The sequence below is a fragment of the Halichoeres trimaculatus genome, unplaced genomic scaffold (genome assembly GCF_033239565.1).
Source record: "Halichoeres trimaculatus isolate MK-OKI-2021-1 unplaced genomic scaffold, fHalTri1.1 fHalTri1_scaffold_5, whole genome shotgun sequence".
Classification (NCBI taxonomy): domain Eukaryota; kingdom Metazoa; phylum Chordata; class Actinopteri; order Labriformes; family Labridae; genus Halichoeres; species Halichoeres trimaculatus.
In genome coordinates, this window is record NW_027437183.1 from 27,098,928 (window position 1) to 27,121,205 (window position 22,278).

Genomic DNA, 22,278 nt, shown 5'->3' on the forward strand with positions numbered 1-22,278 from the left:
TCACAGGCAGGCAACATCGCAGGCGGAAAAAAAAAAAAAGACAGATCTTAGAAAATGAGACAGGCATACACCTACGTTACGATATCACCAGACCATCAACAGGCATACTGTATAAAATACAAACATAAATTAATCAGTAGTTAGCTCTGTACAGTATTGTTTAAAAAATAAATAGTCTCATTTCAACTCGGTGCAAATAAAAGTGCTTTTTTTTCCTTTACAGCTGTCATTCTGATACATTCCTTTATATACTCTATTTTCTCTACATCATACAAAATAAAAAACACTTTGGTTTGCTTGCAAACAGAGCCAAGACCAAAAAATGAATGACATTTAGTAAGAAACGGTATTTGGATGCAATACCACACAATAGTCACCACAATTTGCTGTAAAATAACTACATACAGTAGTAGACACGTACATATCAGGTATTCAAACGGTCCCTTCAGGCATTATAAAAAGACATCCTTCACCAGCTGCAGAGTGTGTTTGTTGAGGAGGCTATAATCAGTCTGCGACGCTGCTCTTGGGGGACAGTCTGTTATTGTCTTTCAAGTGGATTCCTCAAAGCAGCAAAACAAAATCAATGGCCCTCTGGAGTGACGGATCCGAGGCCTGTTGATATTTAAGCATGGAGATGGATGGGAGGAGGGAGGAGGGGTGGAGGAGGCGGGAGGCAGACAGGCAGGGTGAAAGGATGACAAAATGGCAGCAGAGAGCTCTGGCTGCGGTGCAGAGGGGGTTCAGAGGGAGAAAAGACAGACAGAGACAGAGAGACGGACCCAAAGACAGACGAAGAGGGAAGATGCAGAAGCAGAGGGAAACCATGAAGGCAGGGATCAGTAGGATGAGACGAGACCTCCTCAAAAGTAGCCGAGCTGTGATCTCTCAACAGATGCTCAGCAAGAAGCCCAGGAGACCGTCCCTTCAGACAGGGTCGCAACCCGGCTCACTGACGAATGAAGGAACCGCAGAAAGAGCAAACAGAGAGAGGCATGATGGGAAGAGGGGTCTGAGATAGCTTTACACACATACACACACACACACACACCCTCTGATCAGATCCTGACATCTCAGGCCTGAGTCCCCTTAGAGCCTCGTCCTGTCACACAGAGACTCTGCTCATCTACACCAGCACTTCTCTTTCCACACACACACACACACACACACACACACACACACACACACTGACTAAATCTACGCATCAGACTACAGCTGGAGGGGAGATACAATTGTAACACATACTGGCGCTGAGAAAAGCAACATGTCTTTGATTGCATAAACGTGTATACGCAAACACTCTTACATACACAGTTCACACACACACACACGCACCTCTGTCTGTGGAAAGAGAGATCAAAGTTGAGCTGTGGGCACTGGAGGTGGGGCAGATGGAGAGGGCGGCCAGCCTGGGGCACAGCATCACAGAGAGCATGTTTGTGTGTGTGTGTGTATGAGTGTGTGTGTGTGTGTTTGCCTAAGAGGGAGAGAATGTGCTTGCTCGAACTGGATGTTACGCTTTCATCTGTAGGTACACTGTGTGTGAGATTTCTTAAAGAAGTATTCAGGTTAGAGGATGGGTATTTTTGAATATATCTGTGTGTATGTGTGTGTGTGGAGTGTGTGCTGAAGCAAACTCAGAGGGAGACGTGAGAGAAAGAGACCAGTCTTTCAAACAGTATTAGAGCTGTGGTTGCCTAAAGGCCTGCCTGCCTGGCGACACTGCGCGGCCTGGGTGACATCTTTATTAACAGCTCGACGGCAGACGGCCTGGTCTGTTGCCCCTCCTGACAGACAGAGGTGTCTTCCTGACTCACAGTCAGGGGTCTGACATGTTTTTAAGGGGGTTAAATGAGGCTGCTGCTAAATTTCTCTTGACACTAAGTAGTGATAAAGGTTTGGGGCATTACACCAGCTGTCTAATACTCACACACTGTCTTCCCCTTTTTTTTCTTTTGCTGTTTCTAAATGATGTTTTCAAAGGAAGGACTCACTGTGCTTTACACGTTCACCTCTGTCCACTGTTTTCATTCTGTTTATGTGTATTAATAGATACAACTTTTAGAGATTTAGCCCATTTGATCATTGTGTGGAAGCAGAAACAGGTAAGCCTTCAACATATTGGTCCAGTTCTTTGAACATGTGAAAGGACACGTCTGCAGGTGACACCATAATTGCTAATCAACTGGACCGGCTGAGTTGATGGAAATAATTCAAATTACTGCTAGCACAGTAATTCAACATCCAAAAGGGAACAAAAACAAGATAAACTTCAGTACAAAAGCTGTTAGAAAAAATCAACATTACCAAAATCATTCAATAATAACTGCAATAGGAGTCTATTGCAGAGAATTAATGCTTCAGAATCTAAGTATAAGGCCTGTACTTTGATAAACAAAGACGCTCTGAAAACTTCTGTTCAAAACGTTGAGTTTAGACTTGTTTTACTCACTGTTTGACACTTGTGGCAGGCATATAGACAGAGAACTCTGAGCTGTCAGAGTGATGGAGTAAAGAAAAGACAGGCTCACACAGCTGAGAAAAAGGTCATCCTATCCGTTCTTTTAAAATCAATGCAAAGCATCATGTTGATAAGAATTATTCAAGAGATTTCTTGTACTTGTCACTCTCGTACAAAAATTACACCTCAGGAGTTTGTACCGTAACATCATGAGTAATAAAGACAGGATAAAAGGTAGAGAAGAAAAAAAGAGGAGACGAAATGGAAGGATAGCTGAGCCGAGCTGGTCGTTCTCTGCTCCTCAGAGTCCAGTAATAGAGCACGAGAACGAAAAGTGGAGAAGAGAGGAGTTGGTGGGCGGACACAGTCATCTACCCGGGGTTGTTTTTCTTCCTTTTATTTGGACTGGGATTGGGATCCAGTTTCAGCTCTCGGTACTGCACCTGTTAAAACACACAGAAACACACACACACACAGACACACACGCACACACATACACCACCCGGTCAGGTGGAAAGAGCAAAGGATGCTTGAATAGCACAGAAACCCTCCAGAGGCTCTCTGAGTCCAGCTGTGTGGAACAGTGGCCTCAGGGAAGGGATTACACTCTGATTACAACACACACACACACACACACACACACACACACAGATGCACATGTCGACACTCACATGCACACACACACGTACATACAAACACAATACATGTACACTGTTCAAAGCTCCAAACACACTCACGCTCACACACAAACGCACACACACATATATTTATACACGAACACACAGATGTGGGACAGTGGCCTGAGGGAAGGGATCACACAAACAAACAGAGAACAGGGCAAGGCCTCATGGGAAAGCTTGGAGAAACAACACAGTCATCTCGGCATGGTGGGGTGGTGAGGAGAGAGAGGCTGAAGAGATGAAGAGGAGAGAGAAGGTAGAGAAACGCAACGTAACCCTTTTAAAACCAAAGCATGTGCAGACAGTCTTGTGCTGAGCTGGTAGAGATTGTAAAAACCATCACTCACCACATGTAGCTTAAAAAGTGTTATTTCAGGGGGCTGTCAATAAGTAAGCAGGAATAAAAGCTGATTGTATCTGTTTTGTAAAAATTTAAACATCTATTTTTCAACATTTACTATTTATTAAAAACCTTTCTCCCATGCGGGCTGTGTCATGTATAGCCTCTTCCACCTGAACCTGACCTTATAGGGCATCTGACTCCTTACACACAGGTGGGAACCTGTGAGCCATACAGTGTGTGTTCAGAAAAAGACAAACATTTCCTTTCTTTACCTTGAACAGTACTCAGAAATAAACCTACCACTGTGGAAACACTGCCACACTGACAGGGTTGGATAAAAGTGAATTTTGGTTTAAAGTGATACTCCAGGATGGAACAAGTTGGGTCCTATCACAAGGTTTAGGGCAGAAATTACCCCTACAGCAGTGTTTTTGTGCAGCAGAAGCCCAGGGCACCAATGACCCCCTCCCTGCTCCTCTGCCGGTTTCCTCTGCACTCAGATGAGGCCATATTTTACTTGACCAAAAACACAAATAAACGGACTCCCACCGAAAAAATCTGATATCTGACATGTCTGCATTCACGCTTTATTTAGAGAATTTTCAGCGCGTTACTTTCACACAAAAACACTGCTTAAAAAAGGCACTAGTTCTCATCGTGTCGTAAAACGGCGCTACCTCTGCTGCAGAGCCACAGCTGGCTACGAGGCGCTCGCCGCTTAGAGTATCAGTCCGCGCACGGCGTGCCAGATATAAACAAACGCAGGTAGTCTGTCAGGACAAAGAGACAGGATGAGAACTAGAGCCTTATTTAGCTGTGTTTTTGTGTGAAAGTAACGTGCTGAAAATTCTCTAAATAAAGTGTGAATGCAGACCGATATCAGAGTTTTTCGGTGGGAGTCCGTTTATTTGTGTTTTTGGTCAAGTAAAATTTGCCCCGTCTGAGTGCAGAGGAAACTGGCAGAGGAGCAGGGAGGGGGTGTTTGGTGCGAGCGCCCTGGGCTTCTGCTGCACAAAAACACTGCTGTAGGGGTAATTTCTGCCCTAAACCTTGTGATAGGACCCAACTTGTTCCATCGCGGAGTATCACTTTAAGGCATCAAACCTTACTGTTAGCACATACTTTATTAAATAACCCTAATAAAAAGGGAGCTTATCTGAAAACGGATGCCCTGCACCCATGGAGCTAAAGGGATATTAAAAAGCATAATTTTACTTCCTGTAAAGCCTCATGTTGTTGTTGTTTTGCTAACAGGTAAGTGTAAGCTGATAAAAACTGACTGGCTTGCTGTAGAAACTCAAAGGAATGGTTTAAAATTTGGAGACATGTCTAATTTTTTTTTTTCTCCTGCAGAGTGTGGGATGGGTAGCTATTTAGCTATTTTCAGTTGCTAAGTGGTTGAACACACAAAATCATGATAATAAAGGAAATAAAAATAATATTATATGATGAGGAAAAGAGTTAGGGTGGCTCTGTGAAAGGTTACTGAGTACTTACAGCACAGTTTAAATGAACTTACAATTTTTTCCACTTATCCGATAAAAAAGATTGACAAGATAGGTGTTTACAAGTAAAGCTTGCTGATTCTGTAGAGCAGTTATTTCTGCTCTACAGGGTAACCATTGCCCCTTGTTTCCCAATCTTATGCTGAGCTAAGCTAACCAACACCTGGCTACATTAATGTATTCAGCAAACACATAAAAGTAATGCCAAACTGACGCTGTCACATCATAGAAACAATTTCTTTAAATATCCCATCAAATTTCGTATAAAATTTGTTGCATTTTTCTATCAGTTTATACTTTAAAGACTCATTTCTGTGGCTTACTTTTACTGCAGACTGTGCCCTGTCTTAACTCTGAGGGAGTGTCACGTTTCTCTCCCAAAGCACGCTGCTTCATGTGCTGCTTTGCAAAGATGGCGAGCTGAGCTTAGAAAGAAACGGCTCCAAAGTGATGGACACTCAATACGCAACAGCATCACAGTGGCTGAGCGTCAACAACCGCTGACTGTCACTCTGGTAGTGTCTCACTTTCAGATGTGCACACACACTTCTGCATGCACACACAAATACAGTCGCTAGCCTAGACAGATTCAAGACACTGACAAGCACTAGCCACTGAGTCAGAATACTAATAAGAAAAAAAAAAACACAAGGCTTAAGCGTCACAGCACCAAAGAGCCACTATCGTCTGTGGGATCCTTGCTGGGCTGACGTACTGTAGGCTACTCTGCCTGTCTGACTGACTGACACCCTCTCTGATTCTCCAGGCAGACAACAAACTGACGTCAACATGCTTTCTCTGTTGTGGGACTGTCTGCCGTGGACGGGAACAGCAGCGTCTCTCAGCACTGGCTGGGACAGGCCTTTATCATCTATCTTATACTGGTTCCCACTGTCGCGTCATTGACGGCTCCCAGTATCCTCTGTCTGCAGTGTACACATCACAGAGGCATACAGGCGTGTGTTAGTGTGTTGGTTACATGAATACTGGAACAGCGAATGGACACACAATGCAAGAAGACACCATCCAGCTGATGTGTCATTAAAATCCCATACAAATCCCTTCAGCACACACACACACACACTCTCACAGTGGGGTATTACTGTTCCTGCCTCACAGTGGTGGTCACCAATGTCTCGTTAAGGTGCTTACAGAGTGGTTAGGCCAGCATGTGTTGCTCTCTACGCCTCACTAGGCAGCCAGACTGCCCTGATTCAGATCTGGACACTCCTCACTGTCTCCACAAGGCAAACTAACATCCTACCAAACAGCTGAACAAATATGACCCCGGTGCTGGATACAGTGAGAGAGAAGAGAGACGACCAGACAGTCCAAGAGGCGACAAGGAAATAATCCAGGTGGAGAAAACATGGGGAGAAAGGATTGATGGGATAAAGGGACAGAAATAGACGAAGAGAGGAAGGGAGGAAGGGCAGAGAGCGAGGCAAACCAACAAAGAGAACGGGAGAGAAAACAATGAAAGTGAAGAGGAGACTGGGTGAGACGGGGGGAGATCGGTGGACACCCGGGTGATGACAGATACTGTTCTCATGTGGGTGTGGATCCTTTTATAGCTCTGCCAACTAAAGCAGACAACGGAGCAAAAACCCAGGGGACACAGAGGGGTTTAAACGACCCCATCTGTGTGAGTGAGTGAGTGAGTGTGAGTGTGTGCGTGGGTGTGTGTGTAGTAGTAGTTTAGTTAGGGGGCCATGATAATTCTGGCAGAGTGCCCACATTGACTGCGATCAATGACAGTTTGCACCCATGGATGAACAAGTGAGTGAATGGCTGAATGATTAAATTCACTCATGAGTGAAGGAGTAGCTGCACAGCTGCATGTTGGCTGAATCCAGACACTTATCAGTTAACATCAAATTACTGCAAGTAAAAATCCACCTTTATCAAAACTAGTCTTTATCTGCAACTTAGTTTTCACTCATTGTTTGCTGAAAGATTCAGGAAAGCTATGGTGGATCCAAAAGTAGGACGAGATCTCTTTCTGTTAGTGGGCCTATTATAGGGACAAACGCCTACAGCAGCAAAAAGGAACAGGCAATTTAATTCTGCGCGTTGACATCCCTGTCCAAACAAAACTCTTTGTGAGCGCAGGCAAACAAAGAAAAGTTTGCATGTCAGTGAAAAGTAGGGTTTTGTTTTCTTATGAAGAGTAGCAAAGGGGATCGACAAGAAGAGAGGGTGAAGAAAAAACATCATATCTCAATCAAACTGTTGTTTAGTCTGTGACGAGCTGCCAGCCAAGAGAGACGGGGCTCATGCCTCACAGGTGTAATTCCACCTTACAGGTGACAGGCCTGCCTCATGATATACCCTTGGCTCCTTGCTCTCCCAAACTTATAAAACACAAACACACAAACACACACCCATCCACCAAACAAGAGCTAGTTAAGTCAAACAGAAGAAAAGGCAGCGGAGGCGAGCAGAAAGTGGGACGTTAGCAAAATGAAAGAAAACTGGAATTGGGTGAAAGTAAAAAGTGTGGTAATGTGGTGAGCATATAAGCAATTTGGTTGCACCGGTGGGGAGCTTAAAGGGAACATAGACAAGAGAGGCAGTGGGTAAAGACCCAGAGATGCTCAAAGGCTGCTCCACCCTCGCTCCTCTCCTTTCCTCTCCTCTCCCAAATGTTGACAGTACAAGTGAGCAAAACAGGCTTTGAAGTGTGCGCTGCTGAAGGGGCGCTATGCACCGTGAATCGTGCTTCGTTTAACGGTGTTACCCCCACAAAACATCCCGGGACCTGCTCCTCACTCCCTCCCTCCCTGTCTCACATCGTCTCCCTCTCTCTCACACTGAACCTTTGACAGTGTTTTGATGCCGCTGGTGTGAGCAGACAGACAGGGCGAAAGCAAGATGGGAGGAACAGGCGAGTAAACAAATGAAGTCAAGAAAAGCAAGAGAGCAACATTTTAATGATACCACGTTATTCTGTTTTGCAGTCCTTTCCAGAGAGCAAAACTCAGCGGGTTTCATCTCATGTGACGCCTAATGGAGCATAAGGGTTATTAAATGTTTCCAGGGAAACACTGCTGTGTATAGTTCACACATCTGCAGATCGGAGGATTCAGCACTCATGTCTAGTGTTGGGAGAAGAAAAGGCATGTCAGGGTGACACAAAGCAGAAAAAAAACTCAAAGTAAGGAAAGTTTTTCCCATTAGCCGCTGTGGCACGACACATGCTAAAAAGTGACTAATTGGCCACTCACAGTGAGATGTTTAAATTTATCACAAAAGTGGGGAAGGACAAAGCAAAGGAGAGAGACCTCTGTAAGTGATGGCATCTGGCAGAGTATCAACCTTTAACTATCCTACCTTTGACCCCGCTGTGTCCACTGAGGTTCCACCCCCAACATAAATGTTGTCTAAAAATATTAACCCGACTCCCCACTGCTCATTAGGCACTAAATTGGAATTCATGCTTATTTTTGTACTGGGGGTTTGATCCAGCTCCTTTACACCGATCATAAAAGGCCACTTGGCATGCTAATTGCCTTGGCCCTACTTATGCACTCCCTGGCTCACACGGCTAATGGTGTCGTAAAACATACTAGTGCACTGACACCTCCCAAACGCCAGGTAGGGAATACTTTGGCCAATAAAGGTGCTCCGTTTGGCCTCGTTTAAGAGGACATGAAGGATTTTCTGATAATGACCCTAACGATAGCTTATGCTGGTAAAAGATCCAAAACGGATACAAGACACTTGCCTGGAGAGAGACAGTGACTCTTCCACATACACACTCACAACAAGCCATGACATGGTTTAACATGGCAGCTCACAGAGGGACTTAATGATTTAAGTAAACTGTTCAGGTGGTAAAAGGTAACCCTGCCTGTTGCAGCTTCCATCCACCACTGGGAACTGGTTTTAAAGGGTGTTTGACAGTGCTGTAAGGCTTAGTGTCACTGATTTCAAGGGCTAGGTTTGCAGGATCGTGTTGCTGATAAATGTTAAGTTTGATTATATCCTGAACACTATTGAAAGAAATGAATAAGTAGAAAACCAAGTGTCCAAAAGAGGTGTTATTTTTACTTTGCGGCTTTGGAAGGAATGATGGACTGTGGCCCTGTGTGGATGCCTTTTGTCTATCAAGTCATTAGAGTCTCATCAGTTCTAGCTGCACCTCTAAATGATGCGAAACACCACACTGAAAAACCCTGGACCCACTTCACATGCACCACTGCAGGAAGAGCATTAGTGTGTGTGTGTGTGTGTGTGTGTGTGTGTGTGTGTGTGTGTGTGTGTGTGTGTGTGTGTGTGTGTGTGTGTGTGTGTGTGTGTGTGTGTGTGAGTGATTATGAATGTGAGTTAGGTCACACCAGGTCCTGAAATAGTGCTTCATTAGTCATCCAGGGTATCGGGCAGAGCCAGCCTTTGCCCCAATGCCATTGGTGCCAGTGAGGGGACGCTCTATTTGGATCCCAGTACCTCTGTGCAACATCCCAGGGCCTATGAAGCATAATCCCCACAGACGGCTTTGACCCAGTAAGGCAGGGGTAGGCAATGAGGTGAACCCACCTCCGCAGGCAGCGTCGGGACGCACCGCACCGCAGAGCAGAACGTTCTGGTCTGTTTTTAGCTAACGACTAAAGAACACGATGTCTTTGCAGAAACTTAACCTTTGCTTTGAGTAAGGGAGTAATCAGTGCAGGTCTAAGCAGGGAATTTAAATTTCCCTGACCTTTAGCTGTTGTTACAAACTTCCCTGCTCTTGACAATAAAACAAGTAATCCGAAACAATCCATCAACTCTAAATGAAGCGTCTGTTCTCATTCCTATTCCTTGATCTCATTCCTCCTCCCCTAAAAATCAGTTCTTACCCCACTTTCTTATACTTCCATCCTTATTACTCATTAAACCTCCAAACTGTCAGCGGAAGCTGGCAACAATTACCATTCCAACAGCTGCAGCAATAACCATTACAGTAGCACTTACAGTATTACTTATACAGTAGGCACAACTCCAGCAGCACGGGCAGCAGACCAGAGCAGCACGTCTGCCCTCACCTTCCCAGCCAGCAGGCCCTCATTAGGGGCCTTGTAAAGGACTGATACCTGCAGAGTATGGGGCCCTTGCTCACCCCACTCCTCCAGGCTCCAGGTGTGTAAGGTGGCTACACTTCACCAGAGGGGACAGCTTAGGCTCATTTAAGCCAATGGCTACCTGCCTTGTGCATACTGTTGCAGCAGGCCCCAGTAAAGTACGAAACTGTAAAACTGCACGGGGGCTGACAGGAGGCGAACACGGGGGGGTGGGCAGGGGTGTGCAGGGGAGCAAAGATTATGACCCTGTAAAGATGAAAGAAGTTGTGGGCAACAAGCAATCAAAGAGGAAGTGTGTCAGCGCTGATGTGGCAGGGGATTGGTTGTATCTGAGGCCTCAGGTTGTTCAGCCCCAGCCTGCATGTGTGTTTATCTGTGCGTTCATGTGCGTGTGTAATGAACTCAGCACAGCAGGGCTTAACGGCCACAGCGGACACCATCGGTGCCGGATAACACAACGACTTTCACAAGCTGCCGCTTAATTGCTGTTTAAACTGCACTTTGTCCTGAGCAGCACAGCAAGTCACTGTTAGCATACATCGTCTCACACGCACTCACACACACATCTACAACTCATATTTTACCTAACGAATCATCTGTAGTCCTTGGCTGCAGAGTTAATCTGATCTCACGGTTAATGTAGAAGCAAAACCGCATGAGGCTGGTTAACTGTTGGTTTACACTCTGTTTCAATTACTAGCATAGCTGGGGAAAACAGCTGACTGTAACTGCATGTTTTGTATGTGTATGGAGTCAATCAACCTAGTTTTACGCTGAGCATTAAACTCACTTAACATCGTTATCTTTTTACACAGCTACAGCTATGAATGTGGAAATTGAATTAGAGTAGGAAGCCATTAATGGCAAAACACAGAAACAACTTGGATACTATTAGATTAGATGTCTATGTGAACAAAACAAGGGGAATTAGCTCAACAAGTCTGAGAGGGTGAAAAAGAGAGGAAACAGACATAGTTAGAGAAGAATGAGATCCTGAAAGGGGCGCTAACACCCACAGAGATGCTACAAGCTGACAAAGCAATGAAAAAGTTGAGACAAAGGGGTAAGTTGAATATTCACCCACCACTTGTACATCTGAGGGCACTCTGGATAGAAAGTCTAGCAGCTCGTTGTTATCAATGGTGTAAGGGTCTCGCAGCTTTTTGGTGAATTTATTCACTCCTGTAGAGAGGAAGAGGAAGAGAGAGTTAATGGGAGCAGGAAGGAAGAGCTGATGAAGAGTTTGAGATCATTGCACCCGGTTCCTCTAAAGCCTGGCTCACACTACAGGATTCTCTGGCTGATACGACCCTGATTTAGCCCTCCTAACAAGAGAGAAATCTGGTTCAGGTCGGCCTCTTCATGACGGATCAATCTTAAACCCTGCAACTGTCTCACAGACTCGTTGGAGCCAACCCCGATAATTCTCAAACGTGTTTGATATTTATTGGGATGGTTACACCACACATTTTCATTGAGGGTGACGATAGCCAATTAGAGAGAGCCACCTGCGACGGATCAGAAATGATCAGAAGTTATCAGACGAAATGTTGTCTATGTCTCCCAAACCACCTTTTTATTTAGATGTGTTTTGTTTTCTTTTTCCTTTTCTCACTGTAAATAATGCCAGAAGCACCACGCTAGTCTTCATTTTTAGAGCTTTTGTGAACATTTGTTTCCTTGTGCGATGAAGGATCACATGATGCTTTTCCCTCTCTGGTTCTATAGTTACGATGAGTGTGTGCTGGTAGTTTGTGAATAGAAAATTTAAGAGAAGATAATCTGTGAATATTCTCCTTAAATGTGTGACACAACCTGGATTCAGAATCTTTTAACATTTTGTGAGCCAGGCCTTTTTGGTAGTTTTACTTCTCTGGAACTTGTTTCTTTAATCCCAAAGATAACATGAAATCTGGACGATAGAATGAAAGGTAGAAATGACATTGTTCTTGCTTATGTTTGCTTTGATATTGTATGAAACCAATCCGTCCTTTGAATGTGATTTTTTAGAACAACAGTGCAGCAAAACATCAATCAAATGTTAGACACGGGCTCACCCCAGACGAGCACGATGTATCGTAGAGGGATGAAGTAGATGATGATAGTGGCCACTCCGAGAGCCACAATGGCCAACCAGCTCAAGAAAGGCACAGTCCAGTTAAATGTGCTGTTAAGAGGAAAAGACAGAGATTGTCAAATTTGGAAACATGGCAAATCTCAGTGCATGATTACCTTTTAAGCAAAAAGGCTCATCCTGATACTACACTAAAAACGTGTTACACTCTGAGTTTAATTAGTCAACCCTAAGTTTAACTAGAGAGCAAGGCAGGGCTGTGGCTCCTTCACAAAGTGAAATCAGTAAAATTTATTTCACTTAATGACAGAAGAAGAAAGAAATCAAACATGCTTGAGTTTGAAGGAGGAAAGTAGGGGGTAGTCTTACTCTCTTTTCACTGCTGTGTTTTTATCAAAAAATCTGTTCCTTTATTTTGAATGAGGCTGTATGGAAGTCTGGAGTGTACAGTGAGTACACTGTGTACTCATGTATGTGTGCAGGCAGTCATTTATGTACGTTTGGGTATGTTGAGAGACGTGATGGACATAAAGCGACATCCTGTGTGTTTTCCTGTCAGGGTCCATGTCATGCTGGCAGTGCTTCCTCAGAGCGGCTCTGAGTTATTCTCAGTTAGCTTGACAAGAGGAAGCCAGGCAACCTGGCATTGCAGAAGAAATTCTGGGACGTGCAGAGCAGAACGGAGCGGGCTGGGTGCCGAGGAGCGGGCTTACGACTCACTTCTTTATCCTCTCGCCATAGGAGGCCACTTCATCCAGTGCATTCTGCACGCTGATGCACACGTCCTGAATGGCATAAAGCTTGTTCATGAAGCCCTTTCTCTCCGAGTCCTGCATGAGGACAGATAGAGATGTAGGCGTGGGAGAAAGAAAGCAAGTGAGAGAAAAAAGAGATGGAGAGAGTGAGTGAAGAGACGGGAGGGAGAGAGAAAGAGGACAGAGAAAGCAGAGGCTGGGCACAGGGATCTTTGTGGAAACAATACATTTTAAATAGCGTCAAAGATTTGGAGTGGGGAGCCAAATCACCAGATATCCTGCATGAACTGACGAAGTGCTTTCATTCCAAGCAGTAATAGAGATATAAAGTCGGCAGAACAAATCAAAATGTTTTCCTCCTTACAAAAGCTCACACAAGAAAATTTGAATATGTGAATAGAGAGGCAGAATTAAACTGAAAGCCAAATGGATACATCAATCTTTGGGCGCTCTTTCTCTCTCTGCTGCTGCCAAGACGGCGAGGAAGACCAGGCAGAGCCCTCTTTTGTTCTGCTGGCTGGCACACTGTGATGATGTCACCAGCCATGACATCATTATCATTCTCATTAACGCTGTCACCCACCATGAAGTGCTCTTCCTTTTCCACTTTTGATGGTTGAGAACTCGAGAATATTTCGAGGCACATGGGAGGGGGGAGTAACCACAAACTAGGCAGGCAATCTAAAATCTGAAATCCCCGTCCTGTTTCTGAAACAAAGTCAAGAATTTAAGAAGTCATGCAACAGTCATCGAACTGCCTGCTGACTGACGGGCAGGCAGGGACAGGATGGGTTTGGACAGAATGAGGTGACAAAGAGTGATCGCGAGCCTTTGGCTGAGTGAGGACATCAACACGCAGACTGGTTTGCGGTTGGATGTGATTGGTGGGCATGCTTGGCAGACAAAAAGGGGGCATAACAAGAAGGGGTGGAATATCTATGTCAGAGTTACAAGAGTGTCCAGTGGCACTTTCATTGGTGGTCCATTTGAAATCAAGCAGAGGAGACTTTCATTAGGTCATCGGGTTAATTTGTGTCGCAGACAATGTAAAAAAAACCTTCTCCAGCTCATTAGTCTTTAAAGGGCGGTTGTTGATGTTGAATGAAAAGTTATTACAGCAATTCCCCCCCTTTATTTAACTTGGTAAAAGATGCCTCAGAATTCAGTTTAGAAAAGAAGGATTAAATAAAGCTTGGGTTAAAAGTATTAAACATTTTATCTGGGAAGTGAAGTCAACTGACAGAAAAACGTAACTAAAGCATATCAGTAGAAAGAGAAGTATACAAGAAAACAAAAGATCATGGAACAGTGCCTCATGGCCACCATCTATTTTTGCGTGAGAAAAAAACGTGTTAAGCAATGGTTGTGTTATCAGTGAAGATGGATAGATGTAGTTAAATTAGAGAAGCAAAACTCTGAGTAATCTGTATGATTATACCTAAAGAATACAGGAAAGGAGTCAAGACACAAAGCCTCTGGGACCCAAGAGGCCGTCACCACATTTTGAGGCCCCCCCACCTCATCATAACCCTCCCACTGAGACCCAAAACACCCAACCAACCCATCAGCAGCCCCATAACCCACGCTCTTCTCTCTTCTCTCCGTCCAGGATCAGATAATGTGAAAAATGAACCATGGAGCAGCCAGGGAGACCACATGGCCTCCCCAGCAAAACCACACAAGACAAATAGATATAATTAGACAGCGTCCCTGGGTTATTTTTCTTCACAAATATTTTACAAGACTCCCTTTCTTTCTTCCCCTCCTTTTCTCAGAGTCCATCTGTTTTTCATTCCTTGCTCAAACAAATCTCAGAACGCAGGGTCTATTGTGTTCGTCTGGGCTAGGCCGGGCCGAGCCGGGCTTGGTCGGGTCAGGCTGTTTTATTTTCGGGCCCAGACTCAGGGGAGAGTGTTTGGGGGCCAGGGGAGTGGTGTGAGAGAGCGGGCGGGGGTGGAGAGGAGAGGTCAGAGGTCATCAGGGTATAAACCATTGCCACATGCCCCTCGGACTGCGGTCTGACTCGTATTTCCTGTCTTCAAACACGGCTTGGGGAAGCGGGAGGTAGCAATAACACTGAGGGCCACGGAGAACCTTGTTTTCCCAGCTTCCCCGCACACTGCGCACATATGGAGCCAGGCAACCTGTTCTTATAATGGAACCTAATATGCTCACATACACATACACACACTCCCCTGCAGCTATTAGATAAGGTTGATGTGCACACCTGGTCTTGCTGTTCAACCCTGCAAATGATATTATATTTCGGCACAGATTAAACGATGAGGGCCCTTGACTTTTAAAAGCGGTTTCTTTCTTTACTGAGCAAGTTTGTCTTAGCCGGCAATGTCATCACTGATAGAGAGGGAATCGCTACAAAAAGATGAAGAGGGAAACACATTGCAGTCAAGGTTGTATTAGGCTCCCTTTTAACTGTGATATTTAACAAAATGTTGAAATGTTTAATTCAGGATGTAGCTTTTATATGCACACAATCTCAGAGCAGATTTAAAATTTGTTTAACAAGTTCAATCAAGGATTTATTTTGTGATGCTGTTTTAGTTTTTCAACTAATGTGTGTCTCAAATGCTCACTCAAAGGCTTTGCAGTGTTAATTGTAGTTTTACACTGTATCTAGTCTAACATTAAATTCAGGTAATGTTCAGGTAAAAGCCAGTCAAATCAAAAGCATTGCTCATGACTGTGATATAAAGTAAAAAAAAAAGCACACAGCAAGTTCTCAGTATGATAAAGAAAGTCTTTGACATCAATTAACTCCTATTAGGTTGAAATATTTTGCTTCTGGCTTCTTTGTTGGCAGTGATTTCTTTTAATTCCTTTAATGCCGTTTAAAGACAATGCATTTATCTCTGTGGTTATGTCCAAAGTTTGCATCATTGTTTGGATGCAGCAGTGTGATATAAAATCTTAGTCAAGCTCCAATCAGTTCAGCATTGAGCCACTCTGTGTGCAACTACACTGTGCAGGCTGCATCATGAGAGCGCTGCACCCATCAGGAGAGGTAGAAGCGGGGAGGCTCGTTAAAGTGATGTGAGCTGTTTGCATGCGTTAAGGAGAGACAGCCCTCAGTGACACCAGAGAGAGCCCAGGGACAACACAGCTTCTCTCACACACACTTACTCTTACACAGAAACGGCAACGTTAGGCTAACCACACTGCGCGTGCTGGTAAACTGTGGCAAACAAATGTGGTAAACTCTTTGAAACACTTGATTAAATATTTAACAAAGACAAGATGCACAATGCCTCTGTGTACTCTACTGCTCCACTTTCCTTTCACAGAGATAAAGCTTCATGGTAGACTATGTTTAAATGCAAAAGTGCAAAGTGAGCAGTTGTAAACTTTGCAAAGACAGTTTGTTCTTCACTGACCCAAGGCCTACAGCTAAACAAGTGAGAGGTCACCGAGGACTCAGCCTATTACGATGGACTCAAATATCTGTCCTATATCTACTGAGTGGAAAAACAAAGAGCCATTTGAGACTTCTTTAACCTCTGATCACACTGTTCCCCCTGCTGGGTTATGTCATAAAAATGATAAACCCAGCGCTTATAATGTAGCAGCATATATCCCATCTTACAGTGAAATGAGTCTGAACCACAAGCGGCTTCTGCTTGTAGCTGCAGTGCTAAAATTGCACCTGTTTTTCTTTGTTTTTCTTGTTGCCTCGCTCACTCTGGCAGCACAGTAAAAATTGAAATGTCATATAAAACGTGACAGGATGCTAATATGTAGCTCCCAGAGGGCATCTGAAAGCGCTCTTGTTGATTTTGTAACTGCTGAGGGAGTCGGCATCCCTCCCATTTTCACCCCAGGATAAAGAAGAAAAAAAAAAAACACTGAAAAGTTGAGCAAGTTGAGGAATGCCTTAGGGTGACACAAATTCAATTTCCTTAGCCTGGGATAGAATTTGGAACGACAGAATAATCAAAAGTGCACTCAATCAGCATCCACCGTCTAGTTAATGCTTCATTTGTTTCTATCTCTCTGAAAGATCTAACATAGATTATTGAAAAGAGCAATTTTGTCCTGATGAACATATTTGGCTATGCTTAAGTAATGATGCACTGAGATTACACAAACATAGAAATAATTTAAAGACTGATCAAAGTGCAACACTTTTTACTCGGAGAGGAGGAAGCTTTCATTGGTTCATGGGCACTCGGTCCTGGCACCATTAACATTAAAATTTTAAGGCATATGAATACACAGAAAATTATTTTGTGTGTGTTTTTTTTAATAATTATATGTAATAATTCATAACTTGAATTGTCTTCTGCCTAACTTTGATGATATGTTAGGTTATTTTGCATTAACTTTTTTGAACTAGCAAATTTATACATCTTTCCTTTTTTATTCACTGGGAAACATAAGGACATTTTTTTAAGCCCAAAACTTAATGGAGTTACTCATATTGTCATAATGTTGACCACCTTCTTAACACAAAGAGAAGCTATGTGAGCCAGTATGTGCCCTTAAAATAAAGAGTAATGTGTCACTGGTGTCTATTTTAGGTTTTATAAATTCCACCAGGGAGCAATGAGTCACTGATTTTACCCACTGGGACTTAAGAGAAGTCTCCAAGGGGAAAAAAAAGAAACTTTGGGAACCCAGTGGCCTAGAAGATCATCTCATCTCTATCAGGAAATGACAACAAGATGAGACAAAGGCGACTGGCCTCACATACCACCATGCATCCTGGCATCTCGCCAGGACCACATGAAAGAAGCAGATGTTCCAATTTTTTTTCAAGGCTGTGGTTTTAATAAATAATTTATCTAATACAACAACTAATCCATGAGTGAATGCGGGGAGTATGTCTGTATTTCCCTCCCTCTCTTTTTATCATAAACACATAAAATATCCGTTTAACTAGGGTGTTGAGATGCACTGCACGTCCTCCTGGCCCTCATCAAGCAGCTCACACATGCACAAAAGGCCATGTTAAGATGTGAAGGGGTGTCCCGCTCCCATAGGTCCATGTGGATGAATCTGAGAAGTGTGTTTCTGTGTGTCTGCATGCTCACTCGGTATTCTTTGAAAATATCTGTGCACAGTGCCCCTAAAAAGACAAAGTCAAACTCTAGTTAAGGCTGTCAGCTGAAGGTGGAGCAGACAGAAGCAATGGTCTAAAGTACTCATTAGTCTCTTCACCAAGACCAGTCCCACAGCGAGGATAAATATACACATATGTTAAAAAAAAAAAAAGCGAGAAGGATGAGAGAGAGGGGATAAAAGGAAGAGGTGGAGGTGGTGGTGACTTATTTTCAGTTTGACCTCTGCTTCCTCTCCTAAAGAGAAAGGTTTCTGGTGTTATGATGGTGCGCTTGTGTGCATGGCTCTAATGTGTCTGGGTGGCAGGAGGTTGTTTGCCACTGATCATCTTTACCCATCTCCCCTCGGGGCCTCTCATCACCTCCACCACACCAGCTACTCCATCAGGCTCAAGGTCGGCCACACACACACACACACACACACACACACACATAAATGACTAGCACCCCACAACTTCTGTGCTTGATCACTTCTCTTTCCTTACCTCCTGCTGAATGCCACCGACCCCCGCCCACCCTGCACCCCCAGTCTGCCTGACCCCCCTCCCACCATCCAACCACTTTGCCTCACCTCTGCTCCCCTGCTCCTGTGCTCTCCTTCCCCTGTCCTTCCCAGGATCCAGCCTGGCAGGGTGTGATGAATGGGACAACATTACTCTTGTCCTCTGTTGGCCTGGTTTAGCTGCTCCAGCCCATCTCCCCCGTCTGTATGTCTGTATGTCTGTCTGCCTGTCTGTCAGTCTGTCTGTGTCTGTTTCCCTGCTGGCTTTGGAAAACATGCCACCACAAAATCTTGGATCATTTGTTTAAGTCCAACATGAGGGTTCAATGAGCTCTTTTATATCTAAATGAAGTACGGAAATTTGGTAGTTAAGCCTTCCTTTTAATTGTAATTTACACATCTACAAAAGTCAGTTATCATTAAATTTACTGTGGCTGTAAACAACACAACTTTTAATTCCACTTCACACTTCTTCGGGTTAAATTACAACCGATACATCACCTCACTCTGTAGAAACTCTTGCAAACTTTGGTGCTCCTTTAATCACATATTCAGGTTCAGAGACACTCAAGCAATAGGAACAGCTGTAACAGCCACTGTTTTAAACTTTGTTTTGGAAGGGGAAAAAACGACAGTGCGAGAGTGCATCGCTATGAAGTGAGGGGATCACGTCTTCAAAAAAGTAAATAAAATATGCATCCTCTCTGTGCTCATTACAGATTTATGACTCTTGTTAAAAGAAAAGGTGGCGGCTGCCTTCTAACATGTCTGACTTTCAAATTCAGACAACACTGCTGTCAAGTGTTGTGCTCCACATTCTGTCCAATGAGAGACCGGGGGGGCTGAGAGTGTGCCATCTTCAACATCCTATTTGGTAAGAGTCACGACAAGAGTTACTTTGGGTGTATGAGAGCACACAAGAACTCCTCACCTACAGTGCATCGAGAGCTCATTGGAATCCTTTGATGCATAGTTCATCAGTCAGAAAGTTCAGTTGGTTCAGCTGCTTGCGTGTATGTGATTCAGAACAATAACAGTTGGGGGAGTAGACATTGCTGCATTAGGCATAATGAGCACTGGGATTTGCCCCAGCAGTATGAAATAGTTTTTGCTGCTTTTTTTTTTTTGCAACTTTTAAGAAAGAGCGCTCACAAGTGCATTCACATCACCCCACCACCCACAACCCAAACTAATACACACACATACACACACAAGCTTCTGCACTAGGAAAATTAGTTTGTTAGGTGCTTATTATCTGTGACTTAGGGGTCATAAGGTGTGAAAACAACCATTATTTGAGTAAGGGAGCTAATTAAAGCTTGTCAAAACTAAAAGAAGACTCTAAATAGAAGAGGATATTATTCCCTTATGGCCCCTCTCACAGCACAGACTACATCCAAAGCAGATACAATTACACTCAAGTCACTCCCAGTGTCACCCTTCAGTACCCCAGAGCCAAAAGTCTTAGCAGAATACACAGTTAACTCTCTGTTGCACTACAATCTATGGCTGTCACCCTACAGCATGACAGGTTTACAGCGCTACAGGGAAGTCACACAAAAAGACAGGAGCAGCCTTCCATGCTGGAGCCCCATCAGCTCCCCCATCACCTTAAAGAGCAGGCAGAGGCACAGGCCTCGTGGTGGGGTTGGGTTGCGGGCTGATCGTGCAGTGTGTGAGTGTTGATTTAGACGCGGACAGGGGGACAGGGGACCCAACACAGACCCCGACAGGACGGCAGACAGAGGCCTCCGGACAGACGATGAGCTAACTAGGAAACTAGAAGACAGCAACACACACCATCGGGAGTCAGTGCCAGAGCCACACACATGCCCACTTACCACCATCGCTCGTATCCACTCAAAGTGCCAGGAAGCCAACATATCCTCGAGGATATGGTTTTTATCACGGCTGTCCTCCCAGGGGCCTGGTTTAGGGTCCTTGTGGATAGATTACAGTGAGATTTTCTCTTTACAACCCAGAGAAATTAAGGTGAAAGGGTTACAGAAGAAGTTTTGGCCATTAGAACTGGGCTGTAGCCTGTAGGTAGGAATAACAATGTTCTCATCCACAGCGCCACAGAGACTTTCAGAGTGTGATGGAAACACACGTACTCTACCCTTTAGACACTCACCTTTGTTTTGACTTGGCAGTTGCTGCATTAGTGGACTCATCTGAGGCTTGTGTTTGTTTCTGTTCATCAGTCCACTGATAAGTGTAAGGGGTTAGTATATTGTGTTTATGAGGGCAATGATGAGTGTGAACCAATGCTGGTACTAAGCTTAAGGTTTGCTGTCTAACAAGGAAAAAGAACCATAGTGCAACAAAAAACAAAGTTGTATTTAAATAACAAAGGCCAGAGCTAAAGTAGGAGTGTAAAAAGAGCAGCAAAAAGTCAGAGAACGAAGGAGAAAAGAGAGAAAGCAAAGGAACAAAGGAAGAGATATGTATCTGGGGGGAATAGAGATAGTGAGTGATGATCCACCTGATGTGTGTGTGTGTGACAAAGAGGAAAAACAAACAAACAATGCAGTGTATTTTGCATAGAAAGACAATACCCCTCCATGCCTCTTTCACCCTCCTTTTTGTTTTCATTCCTCCCTCTATTAGCAAAACATGATTAAAATGCAGTTCCTACCAGCGTCTCCGCTGAGCAACGAAAAAAAAAAGAGACTGTGAGATGGGAAGAAAAATGAAGCGGAAAAGTCAAAGCATCTTTTACAGCGTGACGCTTTTCATCCTTCACAGGCGGTGAGAAGAAAAGAACACAGACATTCAAACTTTTTTCTCTTCCCCTCTTTCCCATTCTCCTCAGCAGCCCAAACCCCCCTGATACCTGAGGACAACCCCACTGCATTACAAGCTCAATAGCCTCCCCAGAAACAACATTTCAGTCACACTTTTTTTCAGAGCATTGATATAATTCCCAGCGCTCTCTTTAGTCCAATTACATTATGCCATGTTGCTATCTGAGGGATCGGCGCGGTGCCGTGACTGGGATTGAGAGAAGAGTGCCAGGGCTCGGAAGGTGCTGCAAAGCTCCATGTGCAATCTGGAGATAAGTCAGAAAACTTGCTCTGTTTTAACTAAATTCACATGGATATAAAGTGTGTGGCACAATTTCGGCAATATTACATAGAGGAGAGAGCAGAGACGCTTGTTTAAAGATACAAAGAGGAAAAAGGCAGCAGCTCAGGCAGAGTCAGTCAGGTTAAAACCAAATACTTAGTATGTCTGTGAAGCCTGGAGGTTAGAAGTGGATATGTGTGCTGATATTTGCAAAACGCCAGGAGTTACCTCGAATTTACTTCCAAGATAACCACTGACAAACACACTCATGTGCATGATTGTGTGTGTCTGTGCATAAGTCATGCCTACAGGGGAAACAGTAAAGGATGGAATGGCTGTCTCAGCACTGTAGATGAGAAGGATAAAGAGATACTGTGGTGTTGGATGACAGCTGTGTGACAGGAGAGAGGAAGAAAGAGAAGATCACGTGTGCTCCGTCCTATGTACACAGCGGACTCATCAAAGAGAAGAAATACTGTATACCATGATGAAACTAGGCATACATTTTAACACGCCAGAACCTTTTGTGGGCTGGTTTGAATTCACCAAATTCACACAGCAGCCTCTGAAAGCTCACTCAAGGTGGGAAAGTTAAAAATCTACGAAAAATACATACATCGCATCATTTCTCAGCTGTTTACATTTCTCATATCTGTATTTTCAGATAAAAGCACAGTTAATGGCCAACATACCATCAGTCAACAGCTAATGTTGGCATTCAGAGTAATTTGGTGATCGTAACGGTGACTCA

The 22,278-nt window shown here is 44.1% G+C and overlaps 1 protein-coding gene across 5 annotated transcripts in view; it reads right to left on the reverse strand.

Annotated features, from left to right (window-relative positions):
- Window positions 1-431: 431 nt before the first annotated feature.
- Window positions 432-22,278, reverse strand: part of mctp1a (multiple C2 domains, transmembrane 1a) — a 152,735-nt gene continuing 130,888 nt past the window's right edge. For 3 of the 5 annotated variants that reach the window (XM_074670737.1, XM_074670736.1, XM_074670741.1), the window contains 5 exons: window positions 20,300-20,398; window positions 12,847-12,956; window positions 12,110-12,219; window positions 11,137-11,234; window positions 432-2,904 (listed from right to left, as the gene is read on the reverse strand). In XM_074670737.1, coding sequence (XP_074526838.1) covers window positions 2,833-2,904; window positions 11,137-11,234; window positions 12,110-12,219; window positions 12,847-12,956; window positions 20,300-20,398 — 489 coding nt within the window. In that variant the 3' untranslated portion in view covers window positions 432-2,832. The remainder of the gene's footprint in view (window positions 2,905-11,136; window positions 11,235-12,109; window positions 12,220-12,846; window positions 12,957-20,299; window positions 20,399-22,278) is intronic. The other 2 variants (XM_074670740.1, XM_074670738.1) reach the window with 1 other exon arrangement.